The sequence below is a fragment of the Giraffa tippelskirchi genome, chromosome 5 (genome assembly GCF_054371585.1).
Source record: "Giraffa tippelskirchi isolate mGirTip1 chromosome 5, T2T-mGirTip1v1.2.pri, whole genome shotgun sequence".
Taxonomy (NCBI): domain Eukaryota; kingdom Metazoa; phylum Chordata; class Mammalia; order Artiodactyla; family Giraffidae; genus Giraffa; species Giraffa tippelskirchi.
The window spans coordinates 172,123,916-172,150,444 of record NC_137279.1 but is presented as its reverse complement, the minus strand read 5'-3'; the positions used below and the strand labels follow the sequence as shown (position 1 = coordinate 172,150,444).

Sequence of the window (26,529 nt, the reverse complement as noted above, 5' to 3'; positions counted from 1 at the left end):
ACTGAAACTGGAAAAAGTTTTCCTACTTCCATAGTGATGAGTACAAATGGTTTACAGTAAATTCTGAAGGGGCTGGAGCAGTCTGGGATCCATTAACTCTCAAAACTAACATCCCAAAGTCACCTGTCAAGATAAAACTTTACACTGAATAAAAACATCTGGGAAAAGAATCTAAATTGATCAGGGAAATACAATTAAAATAAGAAAAATTCTATATAAAAGTTGGAAAGAGAAAGTCAGGAAATCTAAATTGCCATATTTTCAAACAAATGACCAAAACAGAAAAAAAGAGCTCTCAAGCTACAAAGTTAGAAAAGTAAATCTAAATCATATGTCCTTTCTAAAATTTAAGGAAAAAATAAATTTTCACACACACAAATCATCATAAGTGGGTTAAGCTTCATAAAAAGTTTTAAGAGGGGGGAAAAAAAGACCAAATAAGGAGCCTTGACAAAAGCATGCCAGAAAAGATATGTTCACAAAACAGATCAAAAATGTATTAAATTATCTATGCCCTCATGACAGACAGTTGACTTGCCAAGAGTAAGTGGTCTTATAGGAGAACAACACAGAAACTTCTACATCTTTTATGATCTAGCCTTGGAAGTCATACATTATAATTTCTGAAACGGTCTGTTGTTTACACAGATCAGCCCTATTCAGGCACAGTGGGAAGAAATTACACATTAATTACTTATACACAGAACTAACACTAATTGAAGGATAGAAAGGACAGAGTTTAGTATATAATATGTTCTATGAAAAGGTAGATAAGTACAATTGTTAAACGAAGTAGATGAGATGAAAATGTGGAAGACAGAGCCAATAAAACCAAAAGTTGATTTTTCAGGGGAAAAAAGTAACAAATCTCATTATTCCTTTGTGAGACTGACTTCTCAGTTGCTTATAATAATCTCCAATTTATTATCATCATAGAAAAGTGATCTAAAAAAAGAATAGCAAACATTATTAAATACTTTCTATATGCCTGGGCCATTCTAAATATGTTATATATACTAATTCTACTAATACAAGAAACCTATCAGGAAACTGGAATAGAACAGTACTTGCTGAACAGACTGGTTCCGGACAGAGCCTTCATAAAACAGCACACAGTCCCAGTTGCAGGCATACAGTAGCAATTTATTAAATTTGTTAAACTTACTAATCAACTTCAAAATTTTAATATTTAAACCATACTATTCCCTGGCAAATCATATACCCTTCTTGATTTATTCTTTCATTATATTATTTTCACAAATCTCACTCTAAATTGTCATTCTTTCCGCAAGCCAGCTGACTACTTAATGCTATCAAATTCATTTCCTAAGAAAAACACTGATTATACACTGATCACACAAGAAGAGGTTGCCAGTTAGCAGTGGGTATATGTGCTTTGTTTGGCCCACAAAATGTTTTGTTTTAATGTAAATTAAAGACAACAAATTTATATAAAAATGAATACTTTTAAAAAATAATTGGAAGATCTGGCAACGTTGTGCCTGAATTCCTATATGGCAATACTTTTATCTAGAGCTGAGTAGTGGTTTTCTCATTCAGAGAGGTTACAGACTTTCTCTGTTGGTCACAGTACTCAACACCTACCCTAACTCTTGAATGCATCTGACTTCATGACTCCTAGATTTCAGGATAAAGTCTAAGCTTCCTACTCTGTTTTTCCCACAATTTGGCCCAACAAGAACCTTGTACATTAACTGGATTATATCTCACAATTTCCAGAATGAGTTTTATGTAAAAACATGAATTTCTAGACAGTATAGGCTGATAGGATTACATCACATTCTTATTTCTGCCAAAAGGCACAAGAAACTGGAGTTCAGACGCTATAGCAGAAGGACTGGGGTCTTTGTTGAAATGACTTTAGATTTTCTTGAAAAAATGTTTAAGTCAAAATGTCAAGAGTCTTCTCCTGTGCTCGCTTCGGCAGCACATATACTAAAATTGGAACGATACAGAGAAGATTAGCATGGCCCCTGCGCAAGGATGACATGCAAATTCGTGAAGCGTTCCATAAAAAAAAAAAAAAAAAAAAGTCTTCTCCTTACTCAGCTGGGTTTTATTTCCAATGGGATCTTTCATGATCACTAGCTTCCATTAGCTTGTTTGAGATGGGTTCTCTTCATTTATAAATGATTGTCAAATTTCTGATACAATATGTTTTACTCTCCTCTGTGCTAATAAAACATTTAAGGATTTATGAAGGACCTTTGTACTGCCCCAGAAGAGGTTGATATTTAAATTCTTTGTGAAATGAAAACTTTTTATTTTTTACTTTAAAAAATTCTTTGTGATGTAATTTTTAAAAAAACCCAAAAAACTTAATGTTTGTGTTCAAGATGGTATAGCTTTGTCTGTGAGTATCTTTCAAATAGGATCAACATGGGCTTTGGCCTGATCTGTATTTAGGGAGTGTGTTTTAGTGTATAGTTTGCAATGTGAGTCTCTGGTATGTTGCTGTTTGTTTCTGAACATGGCTCTTGTGTTTGCATGTTTTCACATGTTTATGCTTAGGCATATTGTTAGATATATGTATAAGATTGTATGTATTCTTAGAGCTTAGTGTTCAAGATCAAAGAGTATTAATATAAATTTAAATCTTGGCTCCAATCATCCTAAATAGCTATGTGACCTTATATAGAAGTCATACTTTTCTGAGGCTCAATTTCTCATCTATGAAATAGTACTTCTTAATAGCACTCACTTTGTAAAATTATTATGAGGATAAAATGTAATAATAAATACATGCATGGTGCTTGGCCTACAGTAAATGTTTAATAAAGTTATTATTCCTATGTAACCAATTCCAGTTTTTCTCTGGAAAAACAATAACATTTCCTGCTTATGCTTTTTATTCTTATCCTTCATCATATACTGTGCCACACTACTTTTTTAATCTTTTATATTTCTTTTTTGGTTTAAAAATAATAACTGAATTACATAAATTCCTTATGGAAAATTTGATTTCATGAAAATATCCCCAGTGCTTTGCATAGTCCAAGCAACAGAGGATGCAGATACTTGATGAAAATGTTCAATATACACTACAAGAAAGAACAGAGGCAAAAAAAAATAAGACTAATTTGAAGAGCTTGTGTTCAGATTGCTGTTAATGTAAAACAATTTAAGATACTGAGATTTAGTATACCATGTAAGTCAACATGAGCAACCTTACTACCTTCCACTCAAGAAAGGCAGGTCAGGGACAAAGACAAATTAAAATAATTAAAAGAAGTGATGCTAAGGTCTTTTACTTTCGAGTAGGAAGGGGTTGTTTGTGTGTGTGTGTATGTGTATGTGCATGTATATGTATACTTATATCGCTTTTGTTTAAAGGCATTAGAAAGCTGCTTAAACAACACTGCAAGTAGTGCCAAGATTCCTGAGGGGAGGGGTGAGTTAACAGCCTGCAGCTGTTATTTTCCTAGGGGCATTTGTGAATTCTGAGAACAGAACAAAAAGTTGAGAAAAGTATGCTTTGTCACAGGTCCACTGTTGGAGGACAAACAAACCAGCAGTGTTTTGGCAGTCTTACTATGTTCAGTGGATAAAACTGAAACTCTGAGAGGCCAAAACTCAATGAGACACACTGGGTGCAAAACTGAGTCGACTGTTACTCAATATACTTGCAGAATATCTGAAACTATACAGGGTGAAGGGACAAAAAGCTCAGCAAAAAGTCTCTGAAAATCAGAAAGAATTTTCTGCTATCTTGCCTGAGAAGACGAGCGTTATAAATAGTACCTATGAGAAGGAAGGGACTTCTCAGGTAGCACAGTGGTAAAGAATCTGCCTGCCAATGCAGGAGACACAAGAGACGTGAGTTTGCTCCCTGGGTCAGGAAGATCCCTTGGAGTAGGAAATGGCAACCCACTCCAGTATTCTTGCCTGGAAAATTTTATGGACAGAGGAGTCTGGTGGGCTACAGTCCATGCGGTTGCAAAGAGTTGAACATGATTGGGTGGCTGTGCATGTATTCACATGAGCAGGAAGGGGTCTGTAATCACACCGACTCTCAGGTAAAAGTCAAAAGGACTGAAAATGAAGAACTCAATAGGCTTTTAAAAAATATTTAGAGAAAAATTGCAAAGATGAAGACTTCTTGTACACAGGAATGTCACGCTTCATCCAAGTTCTCTTAATGTTAACATCTCATATAACCAGAGTCAGTTCAGTTCAGTTAGTCGCTGATTCGTGTCCGATTCTTTGCGACCCCATGAACCGCAGCACACCAGGTCTCCCAGTCCACCATCAACTCCCAGAGTCCACCCAAACCCATGTCCATTGAGTCGGTGATGCCATCCAACCATCTTATCCTCTGTCATCCCCTTCTCCTCCTGCCCTCAACCTTTCCCAGCATCAGGATCTTTTCAAATGAGTCAGCTCTTTGCATCAGGTGGCCAAAGTATTGGAGTTTCCACTTCAACATCAGTCCTGCCAATGAATACCCAGGACTGATCTCCTTTAGGATGGACTGGTTGGATCTCCTTGCAGTCCAAGGGACTCTCAAGAGTCTTCTCCAACACCACAGTTCAAAAGCATCAATTCTTCAGCACTCAGCTTTCTTTATAGTCTAATTCTTACATCCATACATGATTACTGGAAAAACCATAGCCTTGACTAGACAGACCTTTGTTGGCTTTTTAATATGCTATCTAGGTTGGTCGTAACTTTTCTTCCAAGGAGTAAGCGTCTCTTAATTTCATGGCTGCAGTCACCATCTGCAGTGATTTTGGAGCCCCCCAAAATAAAGTCAGCCACTGTTTACACTGTTTCCCCATCTATTTGCCATAAAGTAATGGGACTGGATGCCATGATCTTAGTTTTCTGAATGTTGAGCTTTAAACCAACTTTTGCACTCTCCTCTTTCACTTTCATCAAGAGGCTCTTTAGTTCTTCTTCACTTTCTGCCATAAGGGTGGTGTCATCTGCGTATCTGTGGTTATTGATATTTCTCCTGGCAATCTTGATTCCAGCTTGTGCTTCTTCCAGCCCAGCATTTCTCATGATGTACTCTGCATAGAAGTTAAATAAGCAGGGTGACAATATACAGCCTTGACGTACTCCTTTTCCTATTTGGAACCAGTCTGTTGTTTCATGTCCAGTTCTAACTGTTGCTTCCTGACCTGCATACAGGTTTCTCAAGAGGCAGGTCAGGTAACCAGAGTAAATTTTGCAAAACTAAGAAATTAACATTAGTTCAATACTATTATCTAAACTACAGACTTTATTTGGATTTCACCAGTTTTTTCAATAATGTACTGTTTCTGTTCCAGGATCCAAAATAGGATGCTGTGCTGCATTCAGTCATCGTTTCTCCTCTGTTTCCTCCAATCTGTGATAAGTTTCTGTGTTCTCTCTTTCTTATGATTTTGACATACTAGAGTCAGCTATTTTGTACAAAGTTTCTCCATTTGGTTTTGTCTGATGTATTCTCATGTTTAGTCCAAGGTTACGGGTTTGGCGGAACAATATGACACAGACATGTCCTTCACATCCCCTGATATAAAGGGATACATGCTATCAACATTGGTTATCACTAGTGATGTTAATCTTGATCACTTTGATAATAAGGTGGTGCCATCTGCCAGATTTCTCCACCAAAATTTTGTGCAGTCAGTCAGTCACTTGTGTCCAACTTTTTGTGACCCCATGGACTGTAATCTGCCAGGCTCCTCTTTTCATGGGATTTTTCTTGGTAAGGATACTGGAGTGGGTTGCCATTTCCTCTTCCAACTCAGGGATCAAATCTGTGTCTCTCGCATTGGCAGGTGATTCTTAACCACTGCGCCACCTAAATTATTATTTCTTTTTTCCATGCTCTATTCTTAGACATAAATCAAGCCCAGCCCAAGAGCAAGAGAAGAATTAAGCTCTATTTCTTGGAGTAGGGAATATCAACAACTATTTAGGATTCTTCTGTAAAGAAGATTGGTCCATTCTTACCATTATTCATTCATTGTTTCACTTACATCAGTGTGGACTCATGGATATTTATTTCATTGTCTGGATTATAATTCAGTACTAATGGTATTTATTTTGTTGCTAAAATTACTCAAGAAATGGCTAGTTGAGGGGCTCATTCAGGTTGTTCCTGTGTCCTTTTGATATGTCCCTATTCCTCTTACATTTTGAACAATTCATCACTTTTCATCATGTAAGATGTTTCAGGCTCTACCCTGAGAATTAACTATTGCTCCAAGAAAAAAGGCCTGTTGATTTTCATAGAAAATAAATATTCAGAAATAACAAGTATTAGATCTGGGAGCTGGGTATGCTTATTGCTATTGGGTTGCCACTCCCTCTAGGCCCTTTCAAAGGGTAAAGACAGGAAAATAGGTGAGTATACTAACACATGTATACTCGTATCTATAACTCTGAATTAATCTATCTGTATATATTAAAAGAAACATGAATTAAAATTGTCTTCTCAAACTCTAATCCAGCTTCACAGAATTCATTCTAGCTTTATCCATCTTGTTTCTTTATAACTTCTTTTTCTGAAAATGAGAAACCTGGTTATTTTATCCAAAATTAATTTACTTATTTGTCCAACTCTCATATAAATGTAAAGCATTTTCAGAATTGTTAATCCATATGACTGTGTAAAACACATTATCTACTAGAGCAAGGGTGGGCAAACAGCTCCCAGGACAATTCTGGCCCTTTGCCTGTTTTAGTATGGCTGATAGCAGACAGTAATTTTTATATTCTTAAATGACTAGGTGGGGGAAGACAGAATATTTCATGGAAATTTCATGGAATTCACATTTTAGTGCACATGGATAAAGTTTTACTGGAACACGGTCATAATCATTTGTTTATGTGTTGTCTGTGACTGCTTTTGTGCTCTAACAGTAGAGTTGAGTCGTTATGACAGAGATCCCACAGCATACATACACAAAATAATTACTATCTGGCTCTTTCCAGAAAAACTTTGGTAATTTCCAAATAAGAATATAGTGATTATGTAGTTCTTCTTGGCTTTAGCTTTACAGTATCCAGCCAAAACACCATATTTCAAAGTAATTTAGATAAGCTAATTTAAAGACAAGTCTTTTAATTTTAACACTGCTAGTTCATTATAATCTACATTAAATCTTCAAAAGAGTCAACATCACACTTTAAATTTTTATATAACAAATTTAACTCTTTCTCATGTTTATTAGAAGAGTAAAATATTCTGTCTCCCCCCACCAAGTCATTTAAAAATATAAAAATTACTCTCAGCTATCAGCCATTTTCCTAGAAGGTTTGACAAATGCATTAAGTCATGTATCAGTCACACCAGTATATTAACCAGTGCCTGTACCCTAAAAATTCCCATGAGGCAAGTTTCTTTGCAGTTAACAGCTTCTGTGTCTAACCTTTGCTATTTTAACAATGTCATATAAATAAAATCATACAATGTATAGCTTTGGGGTTCTGGCTTTTTTCATTTAGCAAACTAAATTTAAGATCATCATGTTGTAACATGCATTAATAGCTAACTCTTTTTTATTGCTGAATTATATTCCATTGAATGGCTATACCATGGTTTGTTCACTGTTCATAATTAAAGAACATGCTGTTTTTGGAAATGATGGATAAAGTTTCTATAAACATTCACGTACAGGTTTCTGTGTGAAGATATGCTTTCAGTTCACTTGGGTAAATAGCTAAGAGAAGGACTGCTGGGTCATATGGCAAGTGTATGCTTAAATTTACACAAAACTACCTTCAAACTGTCCTCAAGAGTGGCAGTATGTTTGAGCATTCCCACAAGCATTAAATGATAATTCCTGTTGTTCCATATCCTTGACAGCATTTGTGGGGTTTCTTTTTAGGGAAGCACTGGGGTGTAGTTTCCTTTAACAAATTCCAATAGGTGTGTAACAGTATCTCAGGTTGTGTTAATTTGCATTTCTATAATGACTATTGAGCATCTTTTCATATGCTAACTGGATAAAATGTCAGTTCAGATCATTTGTCCAATTTTAATTGGGTTATTTATTTTTTTATTGTTGAGCCTGAAGAGTTGTTTTTATATATTTTAGTTTTGGATACAAGTCCCTAATTATATATGTGATTTACAAATATTTTCATTCAGACAAGGGTTAATCTTCTATTAAGTGTCTTCATAGAGCTAAAATTTTTAATTTTAATAACATTTATCAATAACTTGCCTTTTCCTTTATAAGGCTTCCCTGGTGGCTCATATGGCAAAGAATATGCCTGCAATGCAAGAGACCCAGGTTTGATCCCTGGGTCAGGAAGATCATCTGCAGAAATAAATGGCAACCCACTCTAATATTCTTGCCTGGAGAATCCCAAGGACAGAGAAGCCTGGAAGGCTACAGTATGCAAGGTCACAAAGAGTCAGATATGACTGAGCAACTAACACTTTCACTTTCCTTTTTAGATCATGTGTTTGACGTCATATCTAAAGTCATTTAAAAATATAAATTAAATGGATTTTCTACTATGTTTTGTGCTGTGCTTAGTTGCTCAGTCATGTCCAACTCTTTTGCAGCCCCATGGACTGTAGCCTGCCAGGCTCCTCTGTCCATGGGGATTCTCCAGGGAAGAATACTGGAGTGGGTTGTCATGCCCTCTTCTAGGGGATCTTCCCAACCCAGGGATTTAACCCAGGTTTCCTGCATTGCAGGCAGATTCCTTACCATCTGAGAGGCACCAGAGAAGCCCCAATATACTGGAGTGGGTAGCCTATCCCTTCTCCAGGGGATCTTCCTGAGCCAGGAATCAAACCTGGGTCTCCTGCATTGCAGGCGTATTCTTTACCAGCTAAGCTACCAGGGAAGCCCCGATTATGCTTTAGGTCTATGATATATTTTTGATATATTTTTAATTATGTGTCAGCAGTTTGTTTTTGGTTGTCCACAACCACGTGTTAAAAATGCAAAGACTCCATTTAATTGGCTTTATACTTTTGTTAAAAATCAGTACTTGTGTGGGTCTATTTCCAGAGTTTTTCTTCTATTTCTTGATATCTGTGTCTGTAAGTTAGTCAATCCCACAGTCTTCACTGATGGCACAGTGGTAAAGAATCCACTTGCCAGTGGGGGAGCCACAAAAGACTCAGGTTCAGTCCGTGGGTTAGGAAGATCTCCTGGAGTAAGAAATGGCAACTGGCTCTAGAATTCTTGCCTGGAAAATTCCAGGGACAGAAGAGCTTGGAAGGCTACCGTCCACAGGGTCACAAAGAGTTGGACACAACTAAGTGATTGAGCGCACACACACACACACACACACACACACACACACACAGTCTTCACTGCTGTGCTTTACAGTTCAGTTGTAAAATTAGATGGTGGATCTTCCAATTTTGTTCTTTCAGAACTGCGTTGGTATCTCAAGTACTCTTCCATTCACATTTTAGAATTAGCTTGTCAATATCCTTTTGAAAGCTTGATGGGGCTTTATGATTTCATTGAATCTAGAATTCAAACTAGGAAAAACTGACATCTTAACATTAAGTCTTCCAATCAATGAATATGGCGTACCTCTCTGTTTAGTTCTATCTTCTTTGATTTCTTTCAACAGTGTTTTGTAGTTCTCAGAATGCAGATCCTGCATTCTGTATAATCCTGTTAGAAGTATATGTAAGCACTTTAGTTTCTGGTGCTATTGTAAACTGTATGGATTTTCTTTTAAAAAATTCCAATTGTTCATGGCTGGTATATAGGAAACAATTACTTTCTTTTTATCCTGTGACATTGATAAACTTACTTATTAGGAGTTTTTCTGTAGATCATTTGGAATTTTCTACATAAATAACCATATCCTTTGCAAATATAGTTTTGTTTCTTCCCTTCTAAACTTTATGCCTTTTATCTATTTTCTTATCTATCTGTATTATCTAAGACTCCCCGTATGATGTTAAAGGAATGGTGAGAGAGGGCTTGCTTGCCTTGCTTCTGAGCTTAGGGGGAAAGCATTTAGTCTTTCACCATTAAGTATAATGTCAGCAGTAGGTTTTTCAAAGATGCTTCTTACTAGGTTAAGGAAGTATGCTTCTACCTCAACTTTACCAAGAGCATTTATCATGAATAGAGTTAAACTTGGCTGTATACTTTTTCTATTGAAATGACACAGAACAAAATGTATTTAATCTGTTAATAGGATGAATTTACATTGTGTTTCTTGAATAAGTCCACTTGATTATGATACATTTTCATTTTTATATACTGCTGATTCTAATTTGCTAACATGTTGTTAAGGATTTTTATGTATGCATTATATGGGGTCTTGGTCTATTTTTCTTTTCTTGTAACGTCATTATCTATGTGATATTAGAAGAAATGTTGATATCATGAGACGACCTCGGATGTATTGTTTCTTCTCTTTTCAGGAATGTGTAAAACTGACATCAAAACAAGTATAAGATACATATGATATACAGTCTAAAGACCCTGTATACATGTAATTTGAAATTCCAGAGGGACAGTATTGGAACAGAAGCAATGTTTAAAGAAAGAATGAATGAGTTTTCCAAAACTGACGAAAGATATCAACCTAAAAATTTAAGAAGCTCTGCAAACAATGTAGAATTAATCCAAGAAAATTACATTTAGGCATATTATAGTAAGATTACTAAACACGTTGAAAAGCAAATCTTATATGCAACAGCATAGGGAAATCCTACAGTACTTCAAAGGAATGACAGGTGACTTTTCAACTGACACAGAAGAAGCCAGAAGACAGTGAATGGCTTCTATAAAGTGCCAAAGGAGGAGACTCCCTAGTGGTCCAGTGGTTAGGACGCCATGCTTTCACCGCTGAGAGCAGAGGTTCAATCCCTGATTGGGGAACTAAGATCCCTGTGGTATGGCCAAAAAATAGAAAGGTAAAGTGCCAAAAGGAAACAGCAACCAACCTGGATATAATACAGAATTTTATATCCAGTAAAACTACCCTACATAAAAGTGGAACCATGATGTTTTTAAACAAACAAAATTGGAATTCAAAGCCAGGATAGTAACATGAAAGAAAGTACTGCAGGGAGGAGGAAGATGACTCAAAAACTGAACTTGGAACATAGAATCTCAGTAAGGATAAAGAATAACAGAAAGGGTAAATATGGGATTAAAATGAATAAACATTACTACACAAACAAAATGAATTTGTTGTGTGTTTTATATATGTAGAATCAAAATGCAAGATAATAGATATCAAAAAAATAAGGCAGGTTAAAAAAACAGTTAAATGTTTTTAGGTCCCAACATTATTGGCAAGGTCAACAAAGAAATAATTTGTTTTGTATGCAAGTTGCAATGTGTAGGGCAACCAATAACATAGTTAAAAAAAATGAATAACAAGTTAATAAAAAGTAAAAGGATTATAAAAAAGTTATTAATTCAAATGAAAGCTGCATCAGACATAAAAATTCTAGATTTTCAATCTGGAAAAAATCTCATGTGCTATTCACAAGATACACACTTTAAATATATTGATTAAAAAAAGGATGGAAAATATATACCATGTATATATGGCCAAAATAAAGTTGCTATAACTATACACCTAGCAGTGTAGGTGCTGCTACAAAGTACTATGAAACATGAAACAATACTAGAAATAAAAAGGGACACTTCACAATAAAAGGTTTGTATCGTAGTCTGAAATCTGTATCCAATCAACAACATGGCTTCAAAATATATAAAACAAACTTAACAGAACTAGAAAGAAAAACAGACATCCACAGTCATAGAACTTGAAACTTTCTTGAAATTTGCCACCTTCCTACCACTATGCAGAAAAATAATTCCAACTAGATCATATATTTAAATGTGAAAGAAAACAAAAAGTCTTTAGAAGAAAACATAGGATGGAATCTTGAAGTAGACTAAGAGAAGAAATTTTCACATATTGAGGGATGGAGAAGTCATTCTGGCTTGTCCATCATGTGGCTTGAACTTTATGCTAACTACAGCCAGCAGTTCTTATGGCCTGTCAAACGTGCACTATACAACTGTTTTAACTAAAAAAAGGAAAAAAAAAAAACCCCACAAAAAATGCACTTTGCACTAACCAGACTGTTCAGAACGTCCACTTGAAAGGGATAAATTCCCCACTTCCCATGATACGAATGCTAGTATTCCTTCTAAGATGAGGTTCCCCTCTCAAATACCACGGTCATGCTGACTTGCTGTGTATGTGCTAACGCATCTCTCTTCAAACTTTGAAGGGCTGTACCTGTGTACCCCTGTAATGTTTGGTGCTTTTTCTTTGTTCTGACAAGATATAAACTGTGGTTCAGGCATCCAAAATGGAGCTACATGGTCACTGTGGATATGGTTTAAGACATGTTCCTGCATCACAGAGAATTTGATATTTTCTGAACTTTATCGAACTCAAGGATACTAGCAATTCTCAAGACAACATCTGCAGCAGCAGTCAGCTGCAATCTTAGGTCACAAGGTCTCCTCTTGTGACTACACAGCCAATTCGGACCATAACCAATCCTTATTTAACTCATCTATCTATAACTCTGTGGGTTTTGCTGATATAAGCCTCCTCCATTTTATAGTCTGGCAGAACACAATTCAAGTGCTGCTGCTAAGTCACTTCAGTCGTGTCCGACTCTGTGAGACCCCAAAGGTGGCAGCCCACCAGGCTCCGCCGTCCCTGGGATTCTCCAGGCAATAATACTGGAGTGGGTTGCCATTTCCTTCCCCAGTGCATGAAAGGGAAAAGTGAAAGTGAAGTCGCTCAGTCGTGTCCGACTCTTAGCGACCCCATGGACTGTAGCCTACCAGACTCCTCCGTCCATGGGATTTTCCAGGCAAGAGTACTGGAGTGGGGTGCCATTGCCTTCTCCGAAATTCAAGTGCTACTCCTTCACAATTCAAGTCTCTTGGGATATAGTTCTCAGTTTGGCTCTAATAAAACTTTTCTATTCCTATTTTAGATTGTTTATTGATTATTTCCATTGATAAGACATTCTAAAAATGCTAATAAAAAAATAAATTGGATTCATTGGACTTAAGGACTTCTTTTCATCAAAAGATATCACTAAGAGAAAGAAAAAGCAAGGCACAGAGTGGGAAAAGAAAATTATAAAACATGTATCTAACATATCAAGAATTTTCATGGAAATTTTAACAAATTAAGAGACAACACAGTATAAAAATGGGCAAGTAACTTGAACAAATACTCACAAAAGAGAATACCCAAATAGCCAATAAACTAGTCACCAGGAAACAGCAAATTAAAACCATTATGTGATAAAACTACTCACAATCAAAATGCCAAAATTAAAATGCATGTATGAATACACACACACAGACACACGCACACAATCTATCAAGTAGAAGTGAGCATATGAAACAAACTGAACTCATACACACTGGCAGTGGGAGTGTAAATTGTTAAAATCATTTGGAAAAGCTCAATGTTTATATAGTTTATGACTGAGCAATACAGTGGTGGCAACACACCCAAATAAAATGTATACTCAATATGTCAGCAAATCTGGAAAACTCAGCAGTGGCCACAGGACTGGAAAAGGTCACTTTTCATTTCAATCCCAAAGAAAGGTAATGCCAAAGAATGCTCAAACTACCACACAATTGCACTCATCTCACACGCTAGTAAAGTAATGCTCAAAATTCTGCAAGCCAGGCTTCAGCAATACATGAACTGTGAATTTCCAGATGTTCAAGCTGGTTTTAGAAAAGGCAGAGGAACCAGAGATCAAATTGTCAACATCTGCTGGATCATCAAGAAAGCAAGAGAGTTTCAGAGAAACATCTATTTCTGCTTTATTGACTATGCTAAAGCCTTTGACTGTGTGGATCACAATAAACTGTGGAAAATTCTGAAAGAGAGGGGAATACCAGACCATCTGACCTGCCTATTGAGAAACCTGTATGCGGGTCACGAAGCAACAGTTAGAACTGGACATGGAACAACAGACTGGTTCCAAATAGGAAAAGGAGTACGTCAAGGCTGTATATTGTCACCCTGCTTATTTAACTTCTATGCAGAGTCCATCATGAGAAACGCTGGGCTGGAGGAAGCATAAGCTGGAATTCAGATTGCCGGGAGAAATATCAGTAACCTCAGATATGCAGATGACACCACCCTTATGGCAGAAAGTGAAGAACTAAAGAGCCTCTTGATGAAAGTGAAAGAGGAGAGTGAAAAAGTTGGCTTAAAGCTCAACATTCAGAAAACTAAGATCATGGCATCTGGTCCCATCACTTCATGGCAAATAGATGGGGAAACAGTGGAAACAGTGGCTGACTTTATTTTTTGGGGCTCCAAAAATCATTGCAGATGGTGACTGCAGCCATGAAATTAAAAGACGCTCACTCCTTGGAAGAAAAGTTATGACCAACCTAGGCAGCATATTAAAAAGCAGAGACATTACTTTGCCAGCAAAGGTCCGACTAGTCAAGGCTATGGTTTTTCCAGTAGTCATGGATGGATGTGAGAGTTGGACTATAAAGAAAGCTGAGTGTCGAAGAATTGATGCTTTGAACTGTGGTGTTGGAGAAGACTCTTGAGAGTCCCTTGGACTGCAAGGAGACCCAACCAGTCCATCCTAAAGGAGATCAGTCCTGGGTGTTCATTGGAAGGACTGATGTTGAAGCAGAAACTCCAATACTTTGGCCACCTGATGCGAAGAGCTGACTCAATTGAAAAGACCCTGATGTTGGGGAAGATCGAAGGCAGGAGGAGAAGGGGACGACAGAGGATGAGATGGTTAGATGGCCTCACCAACTCAATGGACACGAGTTTGGGTAAACTCTGGGAGGTGGTAATGGACAGGGAGGCCTGGTGTGCTGTGGTTCATGGGGTTGCAAAGAGTCAGACATGACTGAGCGACTGAACTGAACTGAACTGAATGTTATCTGAGGATACATGCTGTTCATAACAGTTCTAAAATAGCTCAAACCAGAAACAACCCAAAGGTCCATCAACAGAGGAATGTATTAACCAATGGTAGTATTTTCACACAATGTAATACCATGCAGCAGAAAGAGTGAAGAAGTATGTAACAAGATGTCTGCACTGCAAAAATATCCCAACTGGAAAAACAAAATGAAATAAGTAAGAAAAAAAAGGGAAAAGACATGGTAGGATGTCACTGCTATAAACATAAAAATTATTCAATACTTTTACTTCTAATCTTCTAACACTTCTAATCTTGTTATTATAAGTTAGGATAATGTTAACCTTGGGAGAGGCAGTCACTGGGACTATCTGTAATTATAGTATATTTTGAACACAAGTTTAATTTAAAATCAGTATGCATAATAGAAGCTTTCAACTGTATAAAATGATGCCACTGTCACATAATCCAGTTATATCCCCAGGACCAAGCTTGGTGTCCAACATGACTCCTGATAAACAATTGTTTTTAAATGAATAACTGAAACAAGATATCAAACATAAAAAGAATAATATACTGTAATTACTTCCCACCTGTCATTCATTTATATGTTCATTTGCCTTATGTCAGATTCTCATACTGATGTTATTTAGTACTAAAGTGATAAACCTGACCTCTTCTTTCCCTCTTTTAAGTATTTAATTAACAGAAAAAATCAGCTGGGAAACTTCTCCAAAACACATGTCTCATCCCTTCTCTCATTCTACCACTCAATCAAATCTATTTGTAGGAAATGGAATTTATTCTGGGTCATAAAACAAGAGTTCCCATATTTTGAAGGCTGTGAAAAATTATCATTAAGTCACTACTTACTCTTTATGAGATAGTTATCACTAATATTTTTTTATAGTTAACATGATCTGTGTCAAACATTCTGCATAATGACTCAGGTCAAGCAGGAAGTTAGATATGTTGCCTTTAGCTAAACCACTGACTTCCATTAAATGGAGGTTGTTGTATCTTTTCTTTTCCTTCCCAGGGATTAAATATGGCGAGCATTAATAATCTTGGGTGGTTTTCATGCCTAATTAAAAAAAAAAAAAGCCTTTAAGAGAAAAATGTAGACACTAACATATAAATGTCTTTGATGAGCCTGATGTGATTTCAAGACATTCTTTACCCGGTCATGGATCTCATCACAGTTGGAAGGTGAACACCAATCAGAATGGAACCTGTAGGCATAAAAAGCAAAGATGACTGGCAGCCAGAGAGAGAGAAAAATAAATCACCAAATGCCAGATACACAGTTATTTTTTCTTATCCCTTTGTGATAACATATAAGGATTAGAATAACATATTTCCTTTCTTTGACTTAGGATGAGAGACAGATATAAAATCAGATACTCAACCTCAACTGTAGTATTAGGTCCTCACAATATGTTCAATTAATAGTCTAACAAAGTTGGACATGCTTTGGGGACAGAAAATCTATATACCTAACCATTTTAACAATGTCCATATATAATTCTTTAGAGCTTTATCTCTAAACAAAGATATAAATTTTTATATTAGAGCAATAATTCCACATATAGTACCTTTAAAATTATTTTCCATTCTTGGAATTAAACATGCCAAAGAAGAAGTAAAGCAGCCCATCATTTCTCTTTCTCATGCATTTCCCAAACTCAAAACTGGCACTAGTATAATTAAACTATTTTGCTTTATATAAGTGATAATGAAAATTTCTACATCCATCTGATTATAATGTATCTACATGACATATTCTTGATAATTTCTTCATAAAGGAAGTGAGTGAAAGTCACTCAGTCGTGTCCGACTCTTTGCGACACCATGGACTATACAGACCATGGAATTCTCCAGAAAAGATACAGGAGTGGGTAGCCGTTCCCTTCTCCAGGGGAATCTTTCCAAACCAGGGATCAAACCCAGGTCTCCCACATTGCAGACAGATTCATTATAAAGGAATGAGTTACTAAAATGCTAATAGCTTGCTTAAAACCTTCTAGCTTCTAGCTTGCCCTTACAAAGTTATAATTTTATGTGTTTACACAAAGTATAAACTGTTAGGCAGGATAAATGATTTACATAATCTGTTTTAAAGAATGCAATCAATAATGGATGATCAGTTCAGTTCAGTCGCTCAGTCGTGTCCGACTCTTTGCGACCCCATGAATTGCAGCACGCCAGGCCTCTCTGTCCATCACCAACTCCCGCAGTCTACCCAAACCCATGTTCATCGAGTCGGTGATGCCATCCAACCATCTCATCCTCTGTCGTCGCCTTCTCCTCGCGCCCCCAATCCTACCCAGCATTAGGGTCTTTTCCAATGAGTTAACCCTTCGCATGAGGTGGCCAAAGTATTGGAGTTTCAGCTTCAACATCAGACCTTCCAATGAACACCCAGGATTGATCTCTTTTAGGATGGATTGATTGGATCTCCTTGCAGTCCAAGGGACTCTCAAGAGTCTTCTCCAACACCACAGCTCAAAAGCATCAATTCTGCGGCGCTCAGCTTTCTTCACCGTCCAACTCTCACATCCATACGTGGCCACTGGAAAAACCATAGCCTTGACTAGACGGACTTTTGTTGGCAAAGTAATGTCTCTGCTTTTAAATATGCTATCTAGGTTGGCCATAACCTTCCTTCCAAGGAGTAAGCGTCTTTTAATTTCATGGCTGCAGTCACCATCAGCAGTGATTCTGGAGCCCAAAAAAATAAAGTCTGACACTGTTTCCACTGTTTCCCCATCTATTTCCCATGGAGTGATGGGACCAGATGCCATGAGCTTAGTTTTCTGAACATTGAGCTTTAAGCCAACTTTTTCACTCTCCTCCTTCACCTTCATCAAGAGGCTCTTTAGTTCTTCTTCACTCTCTGCCATAAGGGTGGTGTCATCCGCATATCTGAGGTTATTGATATTTCTCCCGGCAATCTTGATTCCAGCTTGTGTTTCTTCCAGCCCAGCGTTTCTCATGATGTACTCTGCATATAAGTTAAATAAGCAGGGTGACAATATACAGCCTTGACGTACTCCTTTTCCTATTTGGAACCAGTCTGTTGTTCCATGTCCAGTTCTAATTGTTGCTTCCTGACCTGCATACAGGTTTCTCAAGAGACAGGTCAGATGGTCTGGTATTCCCATCTCTTTCAGAATTTTCCACAGTTTATTGTGATCCACACAGTCAAAGGCTTTGGCATAGTCAATAAAGCAGAAATAGATGTTTTTCTGGAACTCTCTTGCTTTTTCGATGATCCAGCGGATATTGGCAATTTGATCTCTGGTTCCTCTGCCTTTTCTAAAACCAGCTTGAACATCTGGAAGTTCACGGTTCACATATTGCTGAAGCCTGGCTTGGAGAATTTTGAGCATTACTTTACTAGCATGTGAGATGAGTGCAATTGTGCGGTAGTTTGAGCATTCTTTGGCATTGCCTTTCTTTGGGATTGGAACAAAAACTGACCTTTTCCAGTCCTGTGGCCACTGCTTAGTTTTCCAAATTTGCTGGCATATCGAGTGCAGCACTTTCACAGCATCACCTTTGAGGATTTGAAATAGCTCAACTGGAATTCCATCACCTCCACTAGCTTTGTTCGTAGTGATGCTTTCTAAGGCCCACTTGACTTCACATTCCAGGATGTCTGGCTCTAGGTGAGTGATCACGCCATCGTGATTATCTGGGTCATTTAGATCTTTTTTGTACAGTTCTTCTGTGTATTCTTGCCACCTCTTCTTATTATCTTCTGCTTCTGTTAGGTCCATACCATTTCTGTCCTTTATCGAGCCTATCTTTGCATGAAATGTTCCTTTGGTATCTCTAATTTTCTTGAAGAGATCTCTAGTCTTTCCCAATCTGTTGTTTTCCTCTATTTCTTTGCACTGATCGCTGAGGAAGGCTTTCTTATCTCTCCTTGCTATTCTTTGGAACTCTGCATTGAGATGGGAATATCTTTCCTTTTCTCCTTTGCTTTTTGCTTCTCTTCTCTTCCCAGCTATCTGTAAGGCCTCCTCAGACAGCCATTTTGCTTTTTTGCGTTTCTTTTCCATGGGGATTTTCTTGATCCCTGTCTCCTGTACAATGTCACGAACCTCTGTCCATAGTTCATCAGGCATTCTGTCTATCAGGTCTAGACCCTTAAATCTATTTGTCACTTCCACGGTATACTCATAAGGGATTTGATCTAGGTCATACCTGAATGGTCTAGTGGTTTTCCCTACTTTCTTCAATTTAAGTCTGAATTTGGCAATAAGCAGTTCATGATCTGAGCCACAGTCTGCTCCTGGTCTTGTTTTTGCTGACTGTATAGAGCTTCTCCATCTTTGGCTGCAAAGAATATAATCAATCTGATTTCGGTGTTGGCCATCTGGTGATGTCCACGTGTAGAGTCTTCTCTTGTGTTGTTGGAATAGGGTGTTTGCTATTACCAGTGCGTTCTCGTGGCAAAACTCTATTAGCCTTTGCCCTGCTTCATTCTGTACTCCAAGGCCAAACTTGCCTGTTACGCCAGGTGTTTCTTGACTTCCTACTTTTGCATTCCAGTCTCCTATAATGAAAAGGACATCTTTTTTGGGAATGGATGATCAACTATATCTAAATCTTAATCTCCTGCATTTGTGATAGAAAGTGTTGCTGCACTTATGGAAATATATTGGCAGGCCTTGTTATTGGCTATGTATGTAACACATCTTGAAAATCAGAGACTCAAATGTGCAGCTCCAGGGGGATCTCTTTGATGATACTGTGAGAGGATCCACTAGTCTGTGCTGTGGTATAAGGAATGGCTGCCTAATAGTTTTACTCCATTTAGAAAGCAAAACCTTTAGCAGAAGAATATCAGCTCCTATTAAATTAGATTTGCTATTATTTCTTAGTCTGATTTTATTAATAACTCTATAAGCTAATATAATTATTATGCCATAATATTAATATTTATACTTTGAGGAGAAAACTGCTTCTGAAACATAACACTTATAATCAAAAGTGAAACCCTTTTATGGTGTACTAACTCTACTGGAGTTATTCTTTAAAAAGGCTTAAAGCAAAAAGGACCTTCACAATAAATAAATAAAGTTATTTGCTTAGAGTCGCTGATAAAGCTTTCAAAAGTGTGTTTATTCCTATACATGATAGGAGTCAGCATTTTACAGCAATCTTAAAGGAAAACTAATTTAATTTTAATGAATATGTACCCAGAAAAAATAGAGCTGTATGTTCTGTCATACTCCCAATTTTGCCAAGGACATACAATCTATGTTTACATCAGTTTAAATTGTTTATCAATTCCAATGGATTGTATAAACACTCTAGTACATTTCTCAGTGACCTAAAAGCCAGATCATAGAAAGTCTTATATTTAAACATGTGGTACTAAGTATGCTAAAAAGAACAAAATGTTTTTTCTCTTAGTAATATGTCTTAAAGACATATTGTCTGATATATTTTACTTTTCTTTACAGACTAGATCTAGATTTTTTTAGAAAATACACTTGAAGTAGAGGTGTTCTTAGTGAAAATAAAAAAGTTTATTTATACTAGAAAGTACCCAAATAAAATTTTATCAACTTATTTAGATGTGTTCAAACTAAATAACTATTATATTCGTTAATTTTAAAATACCTCACATTTCTTCAAGTCATAGGTAAAATATGTAATGTTTAATATTTGAATCACTGATATCCTTCCAGCAAAGAACTTATTTATCTACATCTACTATCCAACATCAAAATAAATGCTGTCACCTACTCTAAACCATCTCCTGTACTGAAATATGAAAAAGGGACAGTTGACCTTAGCTAGTCTCAATAAAGAATTTTTGAAAATTGCCTCAATGAAGAATTTATCAACTTGACTTCAAAATACTGAGACAAAATTATATACAAGGAAAAAAACAACACAAGATAAAATCTGATATTTTACTATAGCAGTAGACAGTTAGAGACTTCTGCAAAATATGCAAAAGGATAGAAAAATAAATCAAGGTTTATAATAAGATATCCAAGGAGTTATAGGTTAAAAAAAATGCTTGAAAACCTACAGATATAGCAAAGAACCTAATCAAGAAAACCACAAGTGCTTAATTCTAAAAGTAAGGAAAAGTAGAGTAGCACCAACTGAATGTCTGAACATCTGAGTAGACATGGAATGCAAAGAAAGTCTGATATCAGAGACAGAAGTTATCAGACTTCCGTAGAAAAACCTCTCTTTAAGAGCTTCTCTTGAACTTTTAAAACCTACAGATACACAGACATATATCTCCCTATATAGATGTATGTAGGTATGTATCTATCTACCTATCTCAACTTGATTTCCAGAGGCATGACTGACTTGAAGTAACATTAGTCAAAATTCCCTAATTTAGGATGAGCGTCTCTAGCATTCCTTCATATACCTATTTCAAATGGTTACAGGACTAATGATGAAACAAATTTATGTGTTCATAACAGGGGTGCTTTAGTACAGTTCCCAAACTGACACACTCTTGTTTGAATCATCGGTTTTGAGCTGAACTTTTGATAGATTCTCTACAGCTAATTTAAACTTTCTTATTTATGCCTGATGGCCCTAGCATGCTGTAGAGATTTAGTGTGCCTCTTTAGCTTTTTGATACCATGTGTGAAGATAGATTATATTTCTATGTGTTAACGGTATATCTCTTAGGTTTTCAAATTTCTACAAAATTTCTTAAATACCGAGGGTTGGGTTTTTTTTTTTTAATTTATGACAATTGTTGTTTTCTATGTTACTAACTGTGATGGAGGCAAGGAATTTTCAATTTGGATTCAACAACAAAAACAGATGAAGAGGAATTATTTCTTTCACATTCAAATTATAACAAGTGTCTTAACTTTGTTTGCCAAAACATTTTTAGAGGGAGAACTAGATCATTAACATGATTAAGATTCTCTTGGCATCTGGGGATAGGTAATTTGATGAAAAAAGGTCCCATGAACCTATAATATACAGTATCATTATTATTAGTAAAAGAAAAACTATAACCTATGCTATTTTTATACATAAGTCATGACTATAATCTTAAATTCCTATGAATCTACTAAAAACAATTATCATATATTCTATTTTTCACTTTGGGAACTACAATATTTAATTAGGGTTAAAGTGATTCTAATTAATAAACTCATTTATAGTTAATAAACTCACTTTGAGAGAACTGGGCTGGGGAGGAGTATCTCACACTGTGCAACATGTTCTAAACAAAGACAATTTAAAGTAACTCTCTTAAAATCAAATTACCCTTTTACAAATAATCACATGACATACATAATTACTGCCTGCTCTTTTCTAATGATTATTCAAAAATTAATACAGAAATAGAAACTAAGCAATACCTTTCCCTGAGAGAAGCTCGATTTAACACAGGGCTTGGAGAATGCTTCGGCATGGTAGAGGGTGCTGAATGAACAAGTAAGGTCCTGGCTGAATGCTGGGGCTTGCTGCATGACCTTGAACTCAAATAGTCTTCGCACCTTTCCAAAGAGTCATCGAAGTCTCTCCCATGGGGTGTTCTGATGACCTGTTTAAAAATTACATATGTAGACACAGTATATATATATATATATATATATATATATAGTGACATTATACACATACAACATTTGTAAAAGTGAAAAAATAATCAAATATAACGTCACAGCTATATTTGAAGGTAAATTTCATTAGGGAGTTCCCTGGTGATCTAATGGTTAGGATTCCATGCTTTTACTACCATGGCCTGGGTTTATTCCCTCCTTGGGGAACTGAGATCCCACAAACTGCGTGGCAAAATAGATTAAAAAAAAAAAAAAGATAATGTATGTAAAACACATGAGAATTCTTGACACAGAACAAGTCCTCAGTAAGTGGATTCAAATGTTAAAAGCTATTTTGGGCTTCCCCAGTGGCTCAGCAATAAAGAATCAGCCTGCCAATGCAGGAGACGTGGGTTTGATCCTTGTGTTGGGAAGATTCCCTGGAGAAGGAAATGGCAATCCACTCCAGTATTCTTGCCTGGAAAATCCCCTGGATAGAGGAGCCTGGCAGTCTACAGTCTATGGGGTTGCAGAGTCAGACACAACTGAGCTACTGAACATAGCAATCATTACTACCACTATATGACTAAACATTGAATAATCTGGTTATTCAATCCACATGTCCAAAATCACTGCAGATGGTGACTATAGCCATGAAATTAAAAGACACTTGCTCCTTATAAGAAAAGCTATGATCAACCTAGACAGCATATTAAAAAGCAGAGACATTATTTGCCAACAAAGGTCCATCTAGTCAAAACTATGGTTTTTCTAGTAGTTATGTGAAGATGTGAGAGTTGGACTATAAAGAAAGCTGAGCTCCAAGGAATTGATGCTTTCGAACTGTGGTGTTGGAGAAGACTGTTGAGAGTCCCTTGGACTGCAAGATCATCAAACCAGTCAGTCAATCCTAAAGGAAATTAGTCCTGAATATTCATTGGAAGGACTGATGCTGAAGCTGAAACTCCAATACTTTAGCCACCTGATGCTGGGAAAGATTGAAGGCAGAAGGAGAAGGGGATGGCAGAAGATGAGATGGTTGGATGGCATCACCAACTCGATGGACATGAATTTGAGCAAGCTCCGGGAGTTGGTGATGCACAGGGAAGCCTGGCGTGCTGCAGTCCATGGGGTCGCAAAGAGTCAGACACGACTGAGTGACTGAACTCAGAATCTATAGAACTTTATCAATTCCAAGCCCTTTTGACTAGGAATGGGGTAAAGCTAGGGATGGATACATAAAACAAAGGCCAAATACACATGAACTAATGATAGTCTAGCTATGAGGCCAGACAGAACAGAATTCTAGTTCTCATACTCATCCATTGCTTCATAATAAATCAATGTAGATAAATGAATAAATTCCTACTGTTGTAGAACTTACATTCTAGTAAAATTTACATTCTAGTAAGGAGAAACAGATTTAAAAACACACAACCTCCTCTAAAATAAATAGGTAAAACATACAGTATATTGAAGGATGGTAAATACCATGGGAAGAAAATAAAGGAAATAAGAAGTGCTGCTGGGTGGGGTGGGAGGGCTATGTAGGGAAGGAGCTGCAATTTTAAATAGGGTGGTCAATGGGCATCTCACAGAGAGAATCGCCCTAGCAAAATTCTGGGGAGTATAGGCCTGAAGACCCTATTAAATATCACAAGACCTAAATCATGGGGACATTCCAGAAAGAGAAACAAAAAAACACACACAAAGATCCTGTGGGTAGGGTAGGATGTATGCCTGATAATTAGAAATACCAAGAAAGCCAACAGGGCTAGACTGAACAGTAGGAAATAAAGTAAAAAAGGCAAATTTTAAGGATTTAGACTTCTATTTTGAAAAGACAAGCTCTTTTATTTATTTATTTTTTTGGGGGAAAATGATATCTTCTTGGCTACTGTGTCAAGAACAGTCTATAGTGTGTCCACAAGCAGAGTCAAGGAAATCAATTAAGAAATTATTGACAACAAAGCACAGAAAAGAATGCTGGCTTGGCTCTGGGTGATAGCAGCGGAGGTAAAAATTGATCAGATTCAGATGTCATCTTGAACATATAGTCAACAGGATCTGCTGACAGACTGTCAATGATAATATCAAAGTTTTTTGGTGAATCAACTGGAAGAATTGAGTTTGTGTAAATTTGTTATACCCTTCCAATGGGACAGATGGAAGAATAAGATATTAGGAGTCTGGTTTTCGATATGTTGAGCTTCACATATCTACCAATCATCCAAACTATCAGAGTAGAGGTTCAGGGGAAGACTCAAGGTTAAACATATAAACTGGTAATTTTTACAGTCTAAATGGTATTTAAAAATATGGCACTAAGTGATATAACCAAGAAAGTCAGCATAAATAGGAAACCTCTGAAAACTGAGAGCTGGGAATACTCAACTGTTTAGAATCTGGGAAGATGAGGAGCAAACAGACTGAGGAATGGCCATGGAATAAGGGGAAGAAAATGGAGAATGTATTATTCTGGAAGTCAATTAAATAACGTATTTCAAGGAAGGGGAGTAACTAGTTCAGTCAAATGTTGCTGATAAGACAAGGCAGAAAAGACTTGGAATAGTATCAATAATTTTAATGAGTAGCTTTGATGGTGGAGAAGGCAATGGCACCCCACTCCAGTACTCTTGCCTGGAAAATTCCATGGACGGAGGAGCCTGGTGGGCTGCAGTCCACGGGGTCGCAAGAGTTGGACACGACTGAGCGACTTCACTTTCACTTTTCACTTTCATGCATTGGAGGAGGAAATGGCAACCCACTCCAGTACTCTTGCCTGGAGAATCCCAGGGACAGCGGAGCCTGGTGGGCTGCTATCTATGGGGTCGCACAGAGTCGGACACGACTGAAGCAACTTAGAAGCAGCAGCAGCAGCAGCAGCAGCTGCTTTGATGGAGTGATTGGAGTGATAATCTGGAGTTAAATAAATTCAATTCCTCTTTCTTGTTCCTTAACACATATTTAACTTCCCATCACCATATTACTGGAGAAGGAAATGGCTACACACTCCAGTATTCTTGCCTGGAGAATTCCCTGGATAGAGGAGCCTGGAGGGCTACAGTCCATGGGTGGCAAAGAGTCAGGCATGACTGAAGCAACTTGGCATGCAAGCACCATGTTAAGTGCTGAGACTACAATAGTGGACACAACAAAGTCCCTGCCTTTATGAAATTTTGTCCTAGCAGTTACTATCAACTAAATATTTGACCTTTAAGAAGGTCACTATGACCTTTAATCTTTCTCAGACTCATTTCCCCAGGGTTAATAATGGCTACCTTATATCTAAAAATCTTCCATAATTTAAGTTTCCTGCAGAATATCTAGATGTGTGAATTAGTTATATTATAAAACAAATGTAAGCAATTTATTATTAAAACACCACTCCTCCTTCAATACTACCACAATTTTCCCAGCTTTCCAGAATTACAGCAAGATATGGTGAGCCAGCAGTCAACAGAGAGAATCAAGCTTTCATTCCAGAACCAAATAGCATGTAATTCAAATGACTCAATTACGGTCCCAAATAACTGACCAAGAATATGTGATCCAGACTGAATGAGAGAAAAAAACTGAAAAATTCTCTATTGTTAGCTGGTCACAGAGACAAAGTAAAAACACAATAAATGTCAAAAACAAGATCAAAGAGATCCATGACCAACATATACAAGTGAATATATTAAAGACTGATAGGAAAGGAAAACAAAATGTGCTATAATGCTGTTTCTCGAATTATATCCAAATCTGAGCCACTTGGCTTATAGTGCCAAGTGCCAAGTCGCTTCAGTCGTGCCCGACTCCGTGCGACCCCACAGACGGCAGCCCACCAGGCTCCGCTGTCCCTGGGATTCTCCAGGCAAGAATACTGGAGTGGGTTGCCATTTCCTTCTCCAGTGCATGAAAGGGAAAAGTGAAAGTGAAGTCGCTCAGTCGTGTCCGACTCCTAGCGACCCCATGGGTCTGCAGCCCACCAGGCTCCTCCACCCATGGGATTCTCCAGGCAAGAGTACTGGAGTGGGGTGCCACTGCCTTCTCCGTTGGCTTATAGTATAGAGGTTATTTCTCTTCATTAATTTCAATGCCAGTTGAGTCATGTTGGCTGCAGACCATTTCACTTTTTGTTAC

General features: G+C 37.1%; 1 protein-coding gene and 1 non-coding gene across 9 annotated transcripts in view; one reads left to right on the top strand and one right to left on the bottom strand.

Annotated features, from left to right (window-relative positions):
* SPATA6 (spermatogenesis associated 6) overlaps positions 1-26,529 on the bottom strand; it is a 152,722-nt gene that overhangs the window by 29,480 nt on the left and 96,713 nt on the right. For 4 of the 8 annotated variants that reach the window (XM_081485159.1, XM_081485158.1, XM_081485154.1 and 1 more), the window contains 2 exons: positions 22,222-22,406; positions 15,987-16,086 (listed from right to left, as the gene is read on the bottom strand). In XM_081485159.1, coding sequence (XP_081341285.1) covers positions 15,987-16,086; positions 22,222-22,406 — 285 coding nt within the window. Of the gene's footprint in view, positions 1-15,986; positions 16,087-19,066; positions 19,199-19,370; positions 19,419-22,221; positions 22,407-26,529 lie in introns of all 8 variants that reach the window. The other 4 variants (XM_081485160.1, XM_081485156.1, XM_081485161.1 and 1 more) reach the window with 3 other exon arrangements.
* On the top strand, positions 1,933-2,039 carry LOC145508033 (U6 spliceosomal RNA). Its single transcript, XR_014055303.1, has one exon. It is a non-coding gene; the product is annotated as a U6 spliceosomal RNA (small nuclear RNA).